Raw genomic sequence first — 19,239 nt, 5'->3', positions numbered from 1 at the left:
CCCGGTTCCCAACCGGCTTTAGTCCCGGTTTTTCAACCGAGACTGGCCAGTCGGGACAAATATATGTACCTCTTTTATCCCGGCATCTATTGAACCGGGATTGATATGATTTTTTAGAATAAAAAAATCTCATCCTCCACGCCACCCCTGTAGCTTCGTCTCGAGCTCCACGTTCTTGACCTCCAACTCCACCTCGACCGCCATAGGGATGCAATCAAATCGAGAACAAAATACAACAGAAGGATTCACATCATATGAGTTAAATTTGATTCATTGTACAACAATTGTTTCACAACACATACAACACATGAGTTCGGATTGATTCACAGTACAACATCTATTTCACAAGAAACTCCCAACCGAATCATTCACAAACACGAACACAAATCATTGACAAACACAAGACAAACTCATCTGTAATTTCTCACCGGCTAGGCCAGGTGCGCGGCCGTTCGCCGCTGACTGCGGACGCCGCTCGCCGCGCTAGAGCCACCCGAGACGCCGCACCCCGCACAGCATGTCCGCGCCGCCGCCGCGTGCCGCGCAGCAGGTCCTCGCCGCCATCCGCACTTGGCAGCTTGCTGCGAGCGCTGCTTGCTCGCTGCTTCCGATCCGGCTGGCCCCGCCGCTTAGTCCAGCTCCAGCAGCCGCTCGCCTCGAGCGTCGCTCGCCGCTGGCCGCAAGCGCCGCTCGCTCGCGACGCGAGCCGAATCTCGCTCCGCTGCCGCATCTCGCCTCGAGCGCTGCTCGCCGCTGGCCGCGAGCGCCGCTCGCTCGCGACGCGAGCCGAACCGCTGCCGTGCCCGAACCCGCCTCCGGGTGCTTCGCCGCCTGCTGCGCGCTGCTCAGTTAATCTCTCCGGCTGCGCAACTAGAGGAGGAAGAGTGGGAGAGGGAAGAAGATAAGATAGAGACTGAAGGATTGGAGGAGAGATCGAGATGAGAGATGAGAGAGATATAGACAGAGCCGCACGCGGAAGAAAGAAAAAAAACTAGTTAAAGGTTTCGGTCCCGGTGCAAGACTACAACCGGGATAAAAGCACCACTTTTGATCCCGGTTGGTGGCTCTAACCGGGACAAAAGGCCCCACGGTCCTTTTGTCCCGGTTGAAGCCACCCCCAGGATAAAATGGGGGCCTTTGGTCCCGGTTGGTGGCTCCAATCGGGACAAAAGACCCCTGTCCCTCCGCTGGCTCAGCTAGCCATTGTATCCGGGATAAAAGCTACCTTTTGTCCCGGTTCCAAAGGCAACCAGGACAAATGGCCTGGAACAAAGGACTGTTCTGTAGTAGTGTACGTGAAGGTCATCCATCCCATCCATAGAACTGGTTGTGGAAGTGCGACTAGTCAGAGTCGTCTACCAATCTGTAGCTGTGTCCCTGTGCACGTATGTGTGTTGTGACTTGTTGAATTTGTACGTACGCGTCTAAATGTTACGTGTTTGAAACTGGACCTGGTGAAAATATACGATGCGTTGTTGATTTCAGTATGTAGTTATTGTGAGTTGTTGCTTTTGGTTTCCTGGCATCTGTAGCCTTGCAGAGTAATTCGATCTCCCTAATCTATACGATCAGTATAATTATTGCAGTAAGGTCAGTTGTGTTGCTTGCTTGTGTTCACAACTAGACCTGGTTTTGATATATGATGCTGCTAGTCAACGAGACTAGCTATCTAGCTGCATCGCCCGATCAGTATCAGTGGGGATATCATGACCATGTTACCTAGACTGCCATATCAGCTTTTGTTAAATGAAACTGTCATGAAATGACACACCAGTCAAGTGATGTAAGGCAATGGCTTGATCGATGAGTACACCAGTCAGCTCTGATACTAGGCCGGATCAGGCCATTTATTTATTAATAGTCTAATAACAAAGCCCCCACAAGTACGACCTTTCAGAAATGATCACTGATTTGCTCCAGACAAGACATTATTGGCTCTGGTATTCCCCAGTAGAGAGAGTGGATAGCTGCTACGGATGATCGTTCGACGATCACCGATGCACACATTGGTAGACGACAAAGCCGGCACAACAACCCGAGAGACACCGAGATCAGATTAGGCGTAGCAACCTATAAGATATTCCTCCAGTTCCCATCTTGCAAACGCAATCAGGCCAGTTGAGCAGGAGAATCCAGTGAGAATGGGTTGTAAGGCACCGAGGGGACGCGAGGTCGATCCAAAGACGACGGTCGGGACAGAAGCTTACGCCAGCATTTCAATTCGGATGGATACTATCTCATCTCATATATATGATCTAATCCAAAACCAAACCCGTGTTTAATACACCAACCAAAATGCCTACAGATGGTGTTAGGCTCAAATTACAACCTGACAACCACTATCAACTCACCAAAGAACAGGCATTTGCAACTCTCGGAAGAAAGAAACAATAGAGGAGCAGATGATTGTGGAGTTATCACAAGTAGGATACCATGCGGATGACTGTCTCTTACTTCAGGAAGGTTGATGAGATGAAAAGTAGGGCATATGTAACACATGCCGTGCTCACTTCCAAGTTTCTCGGACCTGACAGTATTGGGGGAATTACAGATACCATCAAGAAGGTGCCAAGGAACCACGAAGCAAAGAAAGATCCAAACCTGAAAAACCACAGAAAAGTCCATGCTAATCTCAATAATAGCCATTATACTTAATTCACAGGAAATGTAGACGTGACCACTTAGAAAATGCTATTATCAGTCAACACTGCTACATTTCTACTGCTTGCATCTCAAATATCAGTTCAAAAGGTTGTGACAATAACCTTAAAATGACCAAACCAAATTGAATGAGCGCAAAAATGTGCAAGCTGTTGCAGTGATCAATCACAAATGACTAGCCTCTGGCCCACCCTGCTAGTCGTCTCAGAATGCGTGGGCTGCATCAGCAAGCATTTGCACACAACTTCTATATGCTTACGCATTAGCATTGTGATTTATCGATTGAACTACGAACTCGCATTATTGGCATCAGCAAGTAGATAGGCCTACAAACACTCCTGAGCAACCAGCACTAACCAGGCAGGCAGTTCTTAATGAGATGATCCACGTAGAAACATCATATGATATATGGGCAAAAAGACTTTCTGGGTTCACGGAGATGATAAAACAAACCCTCACGAATATTCTGGTTAAGCAAACTTTCATAATAGTATCTGATTAAAGTGGGAGAGATATGTTTACACCACAAGGTCACAGAGTTTGTGGTTTGCTTCTAGCATGGGAAAATTATATATTGTAATAGGGAAAATTACCTGTTTCTACTCCATAGAATGGTCATTTAGGAATTGCAACTACCACAGTTGGAATCTATATTTTCCACTCCAAGCATTAGCCTCTTAATGTCTATTGCTCAGCTAAAATCTTTACTCTTACAACACATATGTTAATTTAGCAATGGCAATCTACTTGATCAAAAGGAAGCATAGACGAGCCAATTTAGAACATGTTCTCATCAACTAACACTGTTATTCGGCCTCTTAATCTCTATTATCAAGCTATTATCAGTTCCATAAAAAATGCAAGCTGTTACAAGTATCACTCAAAGTTGCAATTTTCAATTCTCATCAACTTGGTGTTGCTGAAACAGATTTTACTTGTCACAACTAACAGGAGATACATACCTGTTTGTTGACAAGCCAGTGGTGGGTGGATACTAGGTTAATTTTTGGGTTTTTGTCTTTTTGATGAAGAGAATTTTTTTCCAATTGGAATAAGAATGCTAATACATTACTACAATGTACTTGTCGACCAAATTGTGTATATGGTACTACAAGGAGTTGCCCAAAAATGGTGCATGAAGCAGGAGCCCAAGAGCAAATGCTGTAGTACTATGAGGAACAAAGGTAGATTAATGCAGCTGCATCCTTAACAGACAAAAGATATAAACCAAACAACAAACCAGAAGAACATACCCATAAAAGAATGCTCGCCATCCACTTCTGACCCTCTGATAAATGAAATAGATATTTGCTGCACAAGAGATGGCCACCTGGAGGGTTGGCCCTTCTTCAGTAGGAAAAGCAATGGTAAGCGCTCCAAGTAAGATAAAAGTAATTGCTGTCTGCCAGATGACTTTGCTACGTGGTGTTTGAAATCTGCCTCGAATAGCCTTGACTGCACGTGACTGACTAAGTTCTCTAAATTTTTTGTTGAGGTCCATTTTTGGTTTTTTCCTATCAAAGAAACTCTGCATAATAATCCTGTCATGGGCAGACTCAATTGCATCAACACTCGGCTTATGGCCTGCATACTTGCTTATCAGATAGTTCCTGGCAGCTCGAATCTCTTCTTCAGATGCTTCCCTGCTGATTCCAAGACGCTGATATGGATCCTTCACATGGATTCTAGGAAAGATGGCTGAAATAAAATCAAGTAGTTAAAAAAGAGTTTCCAAGGACTGTTAACAAAAGAACGATTGCCAACAGCACAACTGAAAGGGCAAGTAGAGGTACATGTGATTTATAAAACAAGGCAAAATAAATGTTTAGGTCCCTTGACTTTATCTCAAGGGTCAAGTTCGTCCCTCAACTATTAAAATGGACAATCTAGTCCCTCAACTTCTATTTTTCGGTCAAACTTGTCCTTGTACTTATGTAACGCTCCACATCGCCACATCGGTATGAGACTAATGCAAAAAGTCATTTTTGCCCCTGCCTTCTTTCTCTCCTCAAATAACGGCATCACCATTTGCGCTGGACCAACTGATGGAGCAGACCTAGATGTCCTACCAAATCCACAACTACCTAGCTCTCTACTCCTCCTTGCTCGAGTAGAGGAGCAACCAGTGCTTCTTGTTTTATCCGTTTCTACCACAGTAGCACCATCGAGCCAGCGAGCTACTAATGCAGCAGCTGCCTGCTCCTTTCTCTACGATATGAGCTTCACATGAATCAATCAGCTTCCTTTTCCCCTTCTCCGCAAAAGCAAGGATGCAATAAATACAAAACATAGACATGTAGGTCTCTCTCCTCAGCTCCAATCAGCAAGCAACATGCAGATGCCTGCTACTGTGCTCCAATTTCTCCAGCATTACCAAGTCAATCCAACCGCATTGAGGGGAAGGAACTAAGAGTAAAATGGACTTTTCACATTAGTCTCATGCTAAAATGAAGCATCGTGTCAGCACAAGGATGAGTTTGACCTAAAAATAGAAGTTGGGGGGACTAAATTGGCCAATCTAATAGTTCAGGGATGAAGTTGACCGTCAGAGCAAAGTTGAAGGACTAAAATGCCTGTTTTGCCATAAAACAAGGTCGGGACAAATAGGTGATACTGATTACCGAAATTTCATGTTCTCGACATACACAACATGTTGAATGTGGTGCAGTTGGCAATGATAACATTCAAGATTTATTTTTAACATGTAAGATCAATTTTATTCTCTAAAACAAATTACTCGACCAACTGTTCCTTAGTATGCCATACCTCATGGTTTCAGAAATTCAATATGAAAAAACAAATGCTAGACCATCTCATTTTATGAACTGGTTATGTAAGATCTTCCAGTCATAGACATGGTTAGCAAATACTCACGAGTCGAAGAATCAGCCATGTCCCCAAACGATGCAGTTGCCAGAGGTATGGTTCTGGCATTTCTCTGTGCATAACAGAAAGGAGTACCGTACTTTGTGTACCTGCATTGAAGCATTTGGTTGAGAAATTCAATTTATCACAGCAGGAACTAGAGTAAAGCTTTGAAAAAAAAGGCAGTTGTCACACGAACTGTAAAACACCAAACCTATCCACATTGATGAAGATTTTGTTCTTTTCCTTGCATCCTTTGTTGAAACTCATCGAAGAGACAAGTCCCAAGGGTGCAGTCGACACCCTTGAAGTAGCTGGACATCGCAAAATCCTCAAGGGGTCGGTTGCTAGACCATGAGCCAACATCCCTAGAAATATATGAATAGCTTAGACTCTGAGTGATTTTTCCTGTGAAGCAAAAAAGTACTATATCAAGGGCAAGTAAAAACAAATAGGAAGCCCAATATCAACATAATTGTCATCACTCGGAAAAAGACATTTATGACATATTTTATGTCATCGAATGTCCACCAGCTTAGTAGGTTATGACTGACTGAATGCACCTCTTTTTTCCCCCTATTCTAAGGAGATTGGGGCTTAAACCCATAACCACAAACATCCATTATGGTTGCTCCCGAGTGTACATCCATTATGCAGTATGATTCTTAAATCTATTTAATCAATGCAAGAAACAAGCAGTGACTTCATAATAACCTAAAATGAACAGGGGCATAAGGGTTCAGTTGAACACCCCCTTTTTTTCCCCAGAAATTAGAGTTCGCCCACACCCAAAGCGCCATGGCATCAACTGAGAGGACCTAACACGCGCCGAAGAAGTTAATCGAACCCAGCCAGAACCGTGGATGGATTGATTGCCAGATTGGTACTCCACCGCGCAACAAATAACTCGTAGGAATCGATAGAGTGAAACACCGAGAAGGGATAGACTCATCGTCGTGCAATCCATCCGTGTCACTATCACCCGACATTTCCGCAGAATTTTGTTTGAAGACAGGAACTGAATGAGATGAATAAGGTCGTGGACATTCGATTTTTCCGAGTGGCGACAATTATGTTGATATTGGGCATTTTCCTATTTGTTTTCACCTGCCCTTGATATAGTATTGATACTGCTATGAGCCTCTGATTGGACCTATAATCTAAATCTACTAGGAACGCAACTACACAAGACCGGAGCAGGGCCTCACGGTCGGACGGGGAGGACCGGGGGAGGAAGATGACCTGAGGAGCTGGTGTTGGCCTGTTGGAGCAGCGGGCAGCCGGGCGGGGGCGGTGCGCCGGCGCCGGGCGGCCCGCGATTCAAGGCTGCGCCGGGCAGATGCGCCGGCGCCGGCGGATGGGGATGGCGGCACGGCGGATGGGGATGGGACGGACGGAAGAGAGAAGAGAGAAGAGAGAAGAGAGAGACTGAGTGAGAGGCCGGATGGGGAACAGATATATCGAGCTCCTTTGTTGGGCTTTCTTGGGCTGGTTCACTTGTTTTCTTTTTCAGTTTTTCGGGCCGCCCCCACGGGGCAAATTTGTCCCCCGCCCCGGCCCAATTTCAAGGTCCATGTTGACAGTCAAATTGGCACTGTCAGTGGCTCTGCCCAGTTGTTAGAGGTCCTTCCCCTCAAAAAAAAAAGTTGTTAGAGGTCCCAATTGAACCGGAGTACGGTAGAACTTGGGAGCTTGTCCCCTCGCCAGGCAAGGAATGGACGGCGGATCCGCGTGCCTATCGGCGGGTCGCCGTCGGTACTCGATCGGAGCCACGTCCCACACAGCACAGCACGACAACGGCGCGCGGGAAACAGGCAACGACGGAGGGCTCGGCTCGTTCGGTCGTCGGAGATGGACGACCCCGACGCAGCCCAGCTAGCGGTCGGTCGGTGCGGCGGCCGGTGAGACGGACGATGCCGCTGCTGGTACATCATCGACGCGGTCGCAATTAACAACACCAACAGTAGGTAACGTCGATGATCGGAAGGAAACCTCCTGGCCTCGCAGCGGCGTGCGCAGTGTAGGGCTAAGCACTTGCCACAACAGCAAGCTCACTCGATCCGGCACCTCCTCGTGCGGAAAATCGAGATATCCGGCCTGTTAAGGCACGACTTGTTAGGTTACCGAGCTGGAAAATCGAGTTTGCCTCGATCCATTCCAACAGCTCGAGCTCACCAGTTGAGCATGTTTAACATTAATTACTATTAAAATAAAATAAAAGATATTAATCAATACTAATGTAGGCCTTTTAAGATTATTTAAAATAGGCTTAACTAGTTTCATATTTGACTTAAAAGTTGAATGACAAGTTTATTTCAACCAAATAGTGCATATGTATTATAAAAAAATAGGATATTATCATATTGAGGGATCGAGCCTAATATATATGCTAACCGATTGAACAACTCATGAGCACGAGCTAACAAGTTAATACACGAGCTAAAATTGAGATTTGGCTCAGTTTATTTGAGAGATCGAGCCGAGTTGGACAGAGCCGAACCTATGAAAAAGCCGAGCCGGTACACGAACCTTGAGCTTTTGTACCAGTCCTACCCAGCCGAAACAGAGAGTGATGGATAGATCGATGGACGAATGCTTTAACATATAACACCCCAAAATGTAAGGAGAAAGTAATCGACAAAAGCGTGGTAATATGTATGTGTATTGTTCTTTACACTGTTTGCTTACACGGCCGTTCACACATTTTACACAGCGTGTAAACGCTACTCAATGGGTAGGCTGATTAACCGTGTAAAGCGGGCTTTGCTAGTTAGCGCGCGCGCCAGCAGCCCAAGCAAAAAACAATTTCCGACAGTGCTAATTTTTTGTAGGATCAAAAACACCGACTAGAGGGGGTGAATAGGCGGTTTAAAATCTAAAACACAAATAATAGAGAAATTTAATTAGTAACAAAAGAAAGCCCTATGTTATGCAATTACTAACTCTAGTTTGGGTTTGCAACCTAGGGTGACAAGATACAATTCAAGCTCTAGTAAACTAAATTGCTCAAAGTAAATACAAGAATTGAAATGAGCAAGAGAAATAACCGAGTTTGACACAAGAGTTTATCCCGTGATATCGATGACTTGCCGGTCACCCCTAATCCACATTGAGGTGGATTCCAAGAATCAACCGCTCCTCTATCAAGAACCTCTTGATCTTGAGCCGGCTTGAATCAAGGAACTGCTCCACACCTCGATTCCACTAGAGTTGCTCTTCACCACTCCGGTGAGGTGAGCACAAGACCTCTCACAATCGAGATCGGGGCTCCTCAACAATCTCCTTAGAGGAGCTCCACGAAATCCACTTCTCCAAGCCATCTAGAGAGCGGCAACTCCCAAGAGTAACAAGTCGATGACGCTTGCTTGAAGTTTCTCTAGTGCCACAAAGCTCGAACTCTTAATGCAATGCATTAGGATGCTCTCACACTCTCAAATATGCAATCTCTAAGCAAGTATGTGTGAGAGATGGATGTGTCAGCTCTAATGTATCAAGAAAATGTTCTAAATGGCCAAGAGAGCCACCCAATGGTCGGGCATTGGGTATATATAGACATCCAATAAAAAACTAGCCGTTACACTCTTTTCTGCGAAATCGCGGACCGTCCGCGGTTCAAAAACTGGACTGTCCGCCGTTATAAACCAGTGAGTCAGAGTGCAATGATTGTGTGTCAGAACTAGCCGTTACAGCCCTGGCGGACCGTCCGCGCTCTAGGGGCGGACCGTCCGTGGTCCAATCTTCCACACCACCAAAGAAGAAATACGTCTCTGGTACATTTAGAAAATGACCGGCGGACCGTCCGTGCCCCAGGAGCGGACCGTCCGCCGTTCAACCATCAATCCCAAACATAGATGCAACATCTCTGATACAAAACTTTAAATGAGCGGCGGACCGTCCGCGCCCCAGGGGCGGACCGTCCGTCGTTCAACACTCTTTTCCACCAGAGACAAAACATGTCTCTGGTACACTTTTGATTAGTGTGGCGGACCGTCTGACCACCTGGGCCGGATTGTCCGCCAGCCAATTCTAACTCCCAGCAGAGCCAAACATACTCTCTGGTACAGGGGCGGACTGTCCACACCCCAGGGGCGGACTGTCCGCACTTGTGCAGTCAGCACACAAACTTTAGATCTTTTTCAAACTTTTTCAAAATATCGTTAGCCCTCATACATGCATCTAGACATTTTGAGTAAAATAGCACTAAAGACCCGTCAAGCCCAAGTACACGACCCCTCTTGATAGTACGGCTATCTATCCAATAAATCCGGTCACTTTTCATCCACTAATCGCCTTGTGACCGATAAAAATGTAAAAGCCCTATTTTATACCTTTGTCTTGAGCCCAAGTTTTGCACATCATCTTCAAAACGTCATACGATCACAATCAAATCCTTTTCATCCGTGAATTAACCTATGCTCATTATCTCAAATGAAATCATTAATCCACAAATTGTTGTCATTAATTACCAAAATTTAAATTAGGGATCTAGATGCTTTCAACTTTCCATTTTTGATTTACGTGTTATTCTCTTTTCTTTTTTGGCTTCGGGAGCTGACAAGCACCTAAAATGCTACCGCGGTCCGAGGTCCACGAGCCCCCAGAGCACCTAGTTTCGAAATCAGTAAATTATTGCTCCCTACTTCTACACGCAAAATCGAATCATTCTCTTTCCGCACACATAATGGTTTATTTTCTTTACTGAACTCTTTCGGGATCGTTGGGATACAGGGAGTAATATTTGGGTGCGGGTGTGAAACTAAATCCTACATTTAAATAGAAAACATCTTGTTTTATGAAAGAAAAAGTTTAAAAATCTAGATTCAAACAACAAAATAAGTCACACGGTTCCTCAGAAAAAAATTATATAGTCTGACTGACAAGTTTTGTGCATAACTTTATTGTCTAACTTTATTGATATAACTTGTAGATATAACTTTATCGTGTTGTTAAAACTATAGAAGAAATAAATTATATACGAAATTTGAATGAAAAAAGTAGAACGTATACATAACTTGTGATAGTAGAAAAAGAAAAAAGCATAACATGTGTGCAAAACTAGTCTGTTTTAAATACAAAACAGAATGTGTTAAAAATACAACCCTGTATGATAACTGTATAACTTTATGGATATAACTTTATTGTGCTGTTAAAAATATAGGAGCAATAAAATGTATACAAAATTTGTATGAAAAAATAGAACGTATGCATAACTTGTATGATAGTAGAAAACGAAAAAAGAATAATATGTGTGCAAAAACTTGTCAACTTAAAAAAAATTGTCTTTGTGTTTCAAAGTTTTGTTTCAAAGTTTTGTGCGCATATATAACATGTAATGGGGGGATTTTTTAAAGAAAGTTTTACCTTGATTTTTTATCATAACTTAAAGTTTAACTATACGGGACAATGGTTCTAGTGTAAACTTATGTTTCAGAAAAGTCTCATGCATATGCGGCGCGGCGCTCCGATCCAATGGAATCAGGTGAGAGATTCTGAAAAGAGAGAACGATAAAAGGGAAAGATAGGGTCGTGAGACGGCAGAGAGACCGTGTGTGAGCAATTAATTAAATTTCTGTGGGCCCCATGCACGTGAAAAAGGAAAGAAGATGGACGGACGCGCTTTCGAGTCGATTGTTAGTTGGAAATCTAGCGAGCCATTGCGGAATTGGATTCTCGGTGCAAAGCCATATAAACCTGTTTTGATTATTTATAAGACTATTTAAACGACCGTATATTCCGACTATTTACTATACAGTAGGTCATTTAATGTTTAGACTAACTTTGATTCTTTAAGCTAGTTACCACTAAAATGAAGTGTCAACTGTCAACCGCCTGCGCATAGTCACGACGTACAGTTAGATCCATCCAACCTACTGCAGTAAATGCAGCATTTTAGTAGTTTCTCATACTCTGAATCTGAAACAAAGAAAAAAGGAAAGGAAAGTTTAACCAGGGAAAGAAACGACAAAATGTGGTCGCTCGTAATACAAGATGAAATTGCTGAATTAATTTGAAGCAATCTCACACCTAAATTGGATGCTTGTATGCTGATAGTAGAAAAAAAGTGGGAAGACAAAATCAAACTTTTTTCCAAAACTTTGTCGTGTGTCTTAATCCAAGCACACGATGTACAACCAAAACACAAGACATACTACAGTAAATGCAGTATGTCGTTGTGCGCTTTTTCTTGTAGCACACAGCAAATACAGCATTTGCCGTATTCTATCTTTTGCCGAGTATTTTTAATGTGACACTTAGCAAAAAGATATTTTGCCGTGTGCTTAAAGATTTGCACACGGCAAATACAGGGGGCACACAGCATGAACAGCGTTTACAGTCTGGTCTCGAGGGGCTTAAGGCTGTCTGCACTCGTCATACTCCAAATTCATCCTTTAAAGGTATATTTCGTCTTGGTCATCAATATTCTCTCCTCTGCATCTAGTTTCTCTGCACTCGTTCATACTCTATAGACATCCTCTAAACTAACTACCAAACCACGGGTCCCACGTGTCAGTCTCTTTTTTATTATTTTTACCACCCCGCCGCCCCACCCCTCTATCTTTCCCATTCAGTCTCGTCCCGCCGCCCCACTGCTCCAGCAGGCGCCGCCGCGCCCTCCTTCCCGCCGCGCCGCCCGCCGCCGCGTCGCCGCGCCGCTCTGCCTCGCCATGCGCTCCGCACCGCCGCGCACTGCGCCCGGCCCGCACCGCCCGACGCTGCTGCTCGGCACCTGCGTGCGCACGCCGCCGCACCTCCCCCTCCAGAGCTGCCGCGCCACCTCGCTCCCTCTCCTCGTGCTACCGGCGGCAGCTGCGGCCCCCTCCCTCCCTCTCCTCTCCTCCGTGAGGGTCGGCGGCAGCTGCGGCCCCTCCCTCCCTCTTCTCTCCTCTCCTCTCCTCTCCTCCGTGAGGGCCGGCAGTAGCCGCGGCTCCCTCCCTCTCCTCTCCTCCGTGCGCCGGCTCTAGAGGGCGGTGGCGCCGGGCTCGAGCACCGGTGTGGGAGCGGTGGCGGAGGCGAGTGCGAGGCAGGAGCGGCGGCGGCCCACGCCGGCGGGTGCGAGCGGAGCTGGGCCGGTCCCTCCGCCGGCGCGCGCGAGGCCGCGGCGGGGCTCCCTCGGCCGGCGCGCGTGAGGCCGCGGCGGGGCTCCCTCGGCCGGTGCGCGTGAGGCCGGCAGCGGGGCTCCCTAAAGCCGGCCAGCGCGAGGCTCGCTTGCCCCGTTCGCCGTCCTCCCTCCCCGGCTTTCCTCCCCTCCCCGGATCCTGTGCGCGCGGGACCGGCCTCGGAAGATCCGGAGCCGCGGCGCCCGGAGCTGGTGGTAGCGGGCCGGATCCCTCCTCGTCCCTCGCCGAGGCCTCTCTGTTCGGCGGCGGCGGCACGGGCACAGGGTGGAGCAGTGCTGCGAACGGCCCACGCGGCGTCAGCTCCGCGCGGCGCCCCCCCTCCTCACTCCCTGGCCGCGCCGCGCCGCCCCTCCCCTCCTCCCTCCCCGGAGCCGCGGTGCTGTACGGCGTGGAGGCGCCGCGCACGAGAGCAAGGGCGGCCGGCCGGCGAGCATGCAGAGCAAGGGAGGACGGCGGCACGGCCTCGAGTTTGGCCACGGCGGCGCGGCGGAGGCCCTCGCGGGGCGCAGCGGCGGAGGTCCTCGCGCGGCAGGCAGCGAGCGCGCCGCGGGCAGCGCGTGGCATCCGCGGCGGCTCAGTACTCCCTCTCTGTCTGTCGCGGCGGCGGAGGCTTGACAGTTGCGGCGCGCACAGGCAGAGGTGAGGTGGGGCCGGCACGGACAGTAGCGGAGGTGCCGTACAACCCTGGGAATGGCGGACGGTAGGTCCTCCGGAACCGGAGCGGACCCGGTGGCAATACCCGCTGCCGGTGTTTTTTTTCCGCTAAAGTGGAACGGAAAGATAGCTTTGCGTTTCACATCCAGTAACGGGTGCGGAGAGCCTAAATGCGCCACCGGACCGATGCTTTTTACAAGCAAGCTGCTGATCGACAATAATAATGTGTTGTCAGCCGCCGTTCTTGGGAGGCTCAACGCCCTAAATCCGATGCAACTCAGGCGATGGCAGTGCTGCTCTCACTCAAACACACGCAGCCTAATCGGGCAATTACTCCTCTGCCCCCTACTGTGCTGCACTCGCTGTCTTGCATTGCCCTCTGCACGGGGATCGGAAAAATAGTACTCCTATATAATAAGGGCTGTCTCGCCATTTCGTTCCGGGCAATACGAGCACGTGGTGCTTATTTCTAGTTTGAATCCCAAGTTTTCACGCATGCACAAAAAATTCAAAATGATTTTGACTTTTGCTGTGGACGATGCATGCATGACGTACAAATTGGCATATAATTCGTACGGGTGCTGGGCATGCATGAATGATGAATGCACGGGTTTCCTAGTTTCATTTCAAAAGTTTGAAAATCAAAAACAGTCGGGCCATGCATCATCCAACCCAAGGGCACCGACATGGATGTTGTACACGTGGGTAGGAGTGGTAAAGGGCCCAAATTTTTGGACTAGAAAATCTAAGGGCCGGGCTTTAATTTTATACAATTTTGAACTAAATAATTTAAAGGCCTTGTAGAACTGTGAAGAGGCCACTAGGGCCATGGCCCATTACCACCCCTACACGTGGGTGCACATCATGGCACTTTGTCGTTGCACGTACCACACGCTAGCAACATCTATATATCGTGGTCAATTCGAAAAACGGTTGTGATCGACCTTTGTTATTAACATCTGGACCATCCATCCATCCATCCAACCATTAGGCCGACAGTATGGAGAATTAGGTTTCAAGATGGCGCCATTGAGGCGGGATTCTTTCGTCATCATGGAATAATTTTCTCCGGCCACTTTTCTATTTTGTCGTGGTTAAATCCAACCACCGTGAAAGAGTTGTGAGAATAAGTATGTCCCCCCAAACTGATGTCGATCAGTCTTGAATCAGATAGATTGGGATCGGTCTCTCTTCTTCATCGGTGGCAGAAAGAGGAAGAAGAAAGACGCAAGAAGGAAGAAGAAGATTGTGCTCGTTCCAGCCTACAGGGATGTTGGTCGCCGTTCTTTGGGCACTTATTCTTGGCTTGCTTGCTGAGTATATGCCGGTGTGACCTTCTATTTGATTTTTTTTTACACGGGTTTGGGGTTGAGATTTGGAGTTGTGCTTAGTGTGTGAGTACTTTGAGCGTGTTGTGTGCAACTCGATGATATACTCAGCTTTGATATAATACAATTCTTGCTTTGATTTAAAAAAATACTAGTTAGTAATAAAAGCAAGGGACCGCACGGTGCACGGTCTCGCCGGCCGGACATGCATGGACCCGCGGATCCTCTTGAGATGTTCAATTTCAAAAGTTGGGAACGCACCGGGAGTCCGGGACCATCCATCCAAAACCAATCCAGCGCTGCACCGGCATTGCAACGCAACAAAAGATCGATTCGCATGCATGGTACTTGTTTGTCGTGCCGGCTACAGCAGCGGCACGGCGCTTTACTTGTAGCTATACGTACGTGCTCTACCACTGTCTCTCCATGCCCAATCGACTCGTACGTCACCTGTACGCCGCCGTACCGCACCTACGTGGTGCCGGCGCGGTAGAAATTTAAACCGCCAGCGGCGAGCTCAAGAGAAGATCGACCGACCTCGCAGGCCAGTAGGCCACGTACGGATGCGCGCGTATGTCGTAGTACATGGCTCTCCGGCCCAATCCATGAGCAGCAAGAAAAGAAAGAAACGCTAGCGCTCGACTGATCGATGGATCACCTGCTGCTGCCGAGCATTTATGAGCCGATCAAATTTCAGATCGGAGGGCGGGGTCGGGGAGCCCGGCCTCGGCCTCACGAGGACGACGAGGACCTGCCATGCAGGTGCATTTCCCATCCTGTCCTTAGTTCAAATATTTGTATTTACTTCTTCAAAATAAGATTCTATTTTAAAAAATTAATATAAATATTTGAACTAAAGAGGTTGGAGGTGCACCTAAAAATCACCGATTTACACCACCGCGCATCTGTTGTCTGCCTTAGAACATCTCCAACAATAGCACCTAAATCAGACCCTCAAAATGTTAAATAGGGGCTGCCTCTATTTTTTAGGGGCTTCTAAATTTGTTTCAACTCCAACAATAGCCCTCAATCTCAGAGGGCTCCCTAGAGACCCCTTAAGAATAGAGGGTGGAGGAGGAATTTTTTTGACTTAGCCCTCTAAATTTGGGATAGAATGATGTTTAGAGGGTCTGCTGGAGTTGCTCTTACCTTCAATTTCCACGGTGACCGGTGGCCGTACAGGCGTTGAGGAGTACACGCAAAGGCCGTGCTCCGTGCCCTAATATTTACTCATCATCAGCTCCTAACCACGCCATCATTGGGTGAGTGATTAAACTATATATGTGCCGCTGTCCGGAATTGAAGCGGAGTAGGAGCATGTCCGATCCCGTCGCCGGGAACGAAAGGGACGGACGGGCGACGGAGACCGCGATCCGCGTGGTGCATGCAGCTCCTCCTACCAACCTCTACCGGCCGGTCGCCGTCGGTGTACGCCCGCCCGCGTGTACATACCGAGCCGCAACAGAGCCACGTCCCACGCCGCAGCACGGCGCGCGGGAAACAGGCGGCGATATGCATGGACGCCGACGCCGACGCGCGGTCGGTCGGTGCGGCGGCCAGCCGGGCCGCATGCTGCTGCCGGTACACCGTCATCCAACAGGAATGCACGGATGGCTATGATGTCATCCAGCAGGGATGGTATGTTTCAGTTCCGATGCACCCACCTGTCGATGATCATATTAGGATACGTTCGGTGAGGGAGCCGATCGCCACTTAATTTGCTTGCACAGGTTCAGATTCAGACAGAGAGAGATCTGCTGTAGTAGAGACGCCATGGCCCATGGTGACCCGACAGGTTCGTAACGGCGACAAGAGCAGCCAAAGATGCATATGGTACTCGAATTAGAAGCTAAGCATGGTATTATGCAGGAGTGTATATGTGCAATTTTGCATTGTTCTTTAAGCTAGCTACCACTGAAAGAGATCAAGTGACAACGGTCTGCCACCATCACAGTCACCACGTTACAATTATATCCCTCCAACCTACTACTACTACTACTAAAGTACGAACAACTACTCCAAAACAAAGGGGAAAAAAAGAGAAAGGAAAGTTTAGTTTAACCAGGGAAGAAAAATGATAAAACGTATTTAGTCACAATACACGATGGAATTACTGCTGGGTTAATTTGAAGCTACCCCATTCTCGCATCTAAGTTGGATGATTGTATCAGGCTCCTGGTTGATCCGAGGTACTAGCACTTGTTTGCCTTCTCGTCCTCCTCCTCTTCCAGATCAGACGACGCCCCGGCGTTCCCGACGCCGCATTGCTCCCACAGGGGCGTGCTGGTCGCAGCGGCAGTAACATCGCCGTCGCCGCTGCTAGCGCTGGAGCTGCTGCTGGTGGTGCTGGTGCTGCACGCCGACGTCGTCGTGGTCGTCGTCGTCGTCATCGTCGCCGTCGTGGTGTGGGAGTGGGACGCGCACGCGCACGCGCCGCTGCTGGCGGCGAATCCGACGAGCAGGTCGACGAAGGCGCCGACGATGAGCGCGTGGTTGTGCTTGCCGTTGATCCGGAGGTACCAGAGCAGCATCTCCTGGAGCTGCGCCCAGTCGCGGAGCCCGTGCGCGGCCACCATGTCCGCCATGGACGCGCGGAAGTCGCGGAACGGGTCCTCCGAGTCCAGCGCCACTGCCACGCTCTCCACCAGCGACGTCGACTGCGGCGGCGGCGGCTCGTCCTCCTCCGAGTCGGAGTCCGCGCCCTGGTCGTCGTCGGACGGTGCCGGCGCCGCCGCGGACGCCAGCAACTGCTGCTTGGCGGGCGCCTCGGGCGCCGGCGGCGCTAGTGCCCGAGCCGTCGTCCTGCTGCCGTGAGACGGCGAGGCGGCGAGGATGGAGTTCGACGCCGGCGCCGCAGGGCCCACGTCGAAGAAGAAGCGGTCGGTGGAGGTCCGCCCGAGGCTGCGGATCACGGCCTCCGACCACTCCTCCGACGCGGTGGTCGTGGAGAAGCTCCCGTCGTCCAGGTCCAGGTCATCCACCGCCGCGTCCCAGGCGCCGTCGTCGTCGAAGAAGAAGCTGCAGGAGTCGGCGGCGTCGTCGAAGTAGACTGAGTTGACCGTCTTGTACATCTCGTCGCCGCACGCCGCGGCCTTGCGCGGCGGGCGAAGCCTCCCGGCGGCGGGGTCGGAGGAGCCCGTGGTGCAGGGCCTGTCGTCGTCGGCGTGGCGGCGGCGCCCCGGGCCGCGGAAGGAGGCGGTCTGCGGATTGGCCGCGCAGGACGGCCACGGCCACGGCGCGGAGGGCGAGTCGTCGGGCTTGGGCTTGGAGGAGAAGATGGAGGCGAGACCACCCTTCCTCCCCATCGCCGCCCGCCCGGCCGCTTCGGCGGTGAAGTATTTTGAACAGACGGATCGGTCAGTGGTGAGCTGGTGACTGCCTCACTGGTGCAGAGTGAATGAGCGATCTTGGATGGTTCAGAGAGAGAGAGAGAGAGAGAGAGAGAGAGAGAGAGAGAGGGCGGTGCCGTGCCGGTGGACGGTGGCGCTGCAGGTAGGCAATTACTCAGTGAGTGGCGGGGGAGGAGAGAAGGGAGGGAGGGAAGGGAAGGGAAGAACATGGCGCCGTATTTATGTATTCTCTCTTCCCACCTCAGCAGGGCATGGGGATCGAGCAGGTGGTGATGTGAGGCGGGTTGGCCCGGCCGGCGGCCTGGCCGGCCGTGTGGAAGAAGCTAGCACTAGCAGAGAGATCATGAGAGATCATCACGCGATGCCCAACGTACGTACAGGCTACAGCTCCGTCACGTCGAGTAATTAATGGGCCTGAAATTGCAGGATCAAGGGATCCATGCTTCTTTCCGTCCAGAGATTAGTTGTGCGATTAAGCTAGTGGCAGCTCCTGCGTTTCATCAGAACGGTAAAGACCGCAACTGAAAGCTAGCCTGCACACCAACAGTCTGCCGCTGACGGTTCGTTTCGTTTCGGACTCTCAGTGCAGAGGCGCAGGGGTTGCGAGCGTTGCCGAGACAGAAAGTGCATCGAGGAGCAAGTGGATTTTGCAGTATTTTTTTAAGGATGTGTTTAGTTCCAAAATTTCTCTTTCCAAACTTCACTATTCAACTATCACATCAAATCTTTTGACTCATGCATTGAGTATTAAATGTAAGTGAATAAAAAAAACTAATTGTATAGTTTTGATGTACACGGCGAGACGAATTTTTTAAGTCTAGTTAGGTCATGATAGAAAAACAATTACCACAAACAAACGAAAAATACTATATTATGCTACAATGTCCGATGTGATCTTTTTACCACTATTTTACGGATCTAAAACACAGGCGTACTCGTGAAGAGGCGCGATCATTCTGGTGTCAACTCAAGCAGCTGCGAGGTGGATGAAGAAGCGTTTGTTTGTTTTATTAAAAAAAAGTTTTGACTTGTCCCCATGTGGCCATGTGGGCGTATGATATATTATGCGACCTTCGCAAACTCTGAGAAATTCCATTTCGGTTGTCCCTTTCATATCTTTTGACTGTCACCGTGCAAATATAATCGGGCGAGACGAGGCAGCAACGGCTAGTTAACAGGGCAGCATTTATGGACAAGATACCGTGCGAGACAACCATATATGGCTCTCTCTCGTTTGAATATTTCTGCTTCGTCAGACTTTTG

The 19,239-nt window shown here is 49.0% G+C and overlaps 2 protein-coding genes across 3 annotated transcripts; both read right to left on the bottom strand.

The window, feature by feature from the left end:
- Positions 1 to 1,914: 1,914 nt before the first annotated feature.
- On the bottom strand, positions 1,915 to 6,963 carry LOC120685469 (protein CHAPERONE-LIKE PROTEIN OF POR1, chloroplastic-like). 2 transcript variants are annotated; one of them, XM_039967416.1, is made up of 5 exons: positions 6,769 to 6,963; positions 5,741 to 5,934; positions 5,536 to 5,636; positions 3,915 to 4,359; positions 1,915 to 2,601 (listed from the first exon to the last, which is right to left on the bottom strand). In XM_039967416.1, the coding sequence occupies exons 2-5, from the start codon at positions 5,890 to 5,892 to the stop codon at positions 2,451 to 2,453; spliced, it is 849 nt and encodes a 282-aa protein (XP_039823350.1). In that variant the 5' UTR covers positions 5,893 to 5,934; positions 6,769 to 6,963; the 3' UTR covers positions 1,915 to 2,450. The 2 variants fall into 2 exon arrangements, with proteins under 2 accessions (XP_039823350.1, XP_039823351.1); XM_039967417.1 differs by having other exon boundaries at positions 5,741 to 5,894; positions 6,769 to 6,950.
- A 9,539-nt stretch (positions 6,964 to 16,502) lies between these two features.
- Positions 16,503 to 18,353, bottom strand: LOC120684391 (transcription repressor OFP13-like). Its single transcript, XM_039966260.1, has one exon. The coding sequence runs from the start codon at positions 17,929 to 17,931 to the stop codon at positions 16,819 to 16,821; it is 1,113 nt and encodes a 370-aa protein (XP_039822194.1). The 5' UTR covers positions 17,932 to 18,353; the 3' UTR covers positions 16,503 to 16,818.
- Positions 18,354 to 19,239: the final 886 nt, after the last annotated feature.

This window comes from Panicum virgatum, chromosome 8N (assembly GCF_016808335.1).
Source record: "Panicum virgatum strain AP13 chromosome 8N, P.virgatum_v5, whole genome shotgun sequence".
Taxonomy (NCBI): Eukaryota; Viridiplantae; Streptophyta; class Magnoliopsida; order Poales; family Poaceae; genus Panicum; species Panicum virgatum.
The sequence above is the reverse complement of the archived record's forward strand: the minus strand, read 5'-3'. Positions and strand labels throughout refer to the sequence as shown.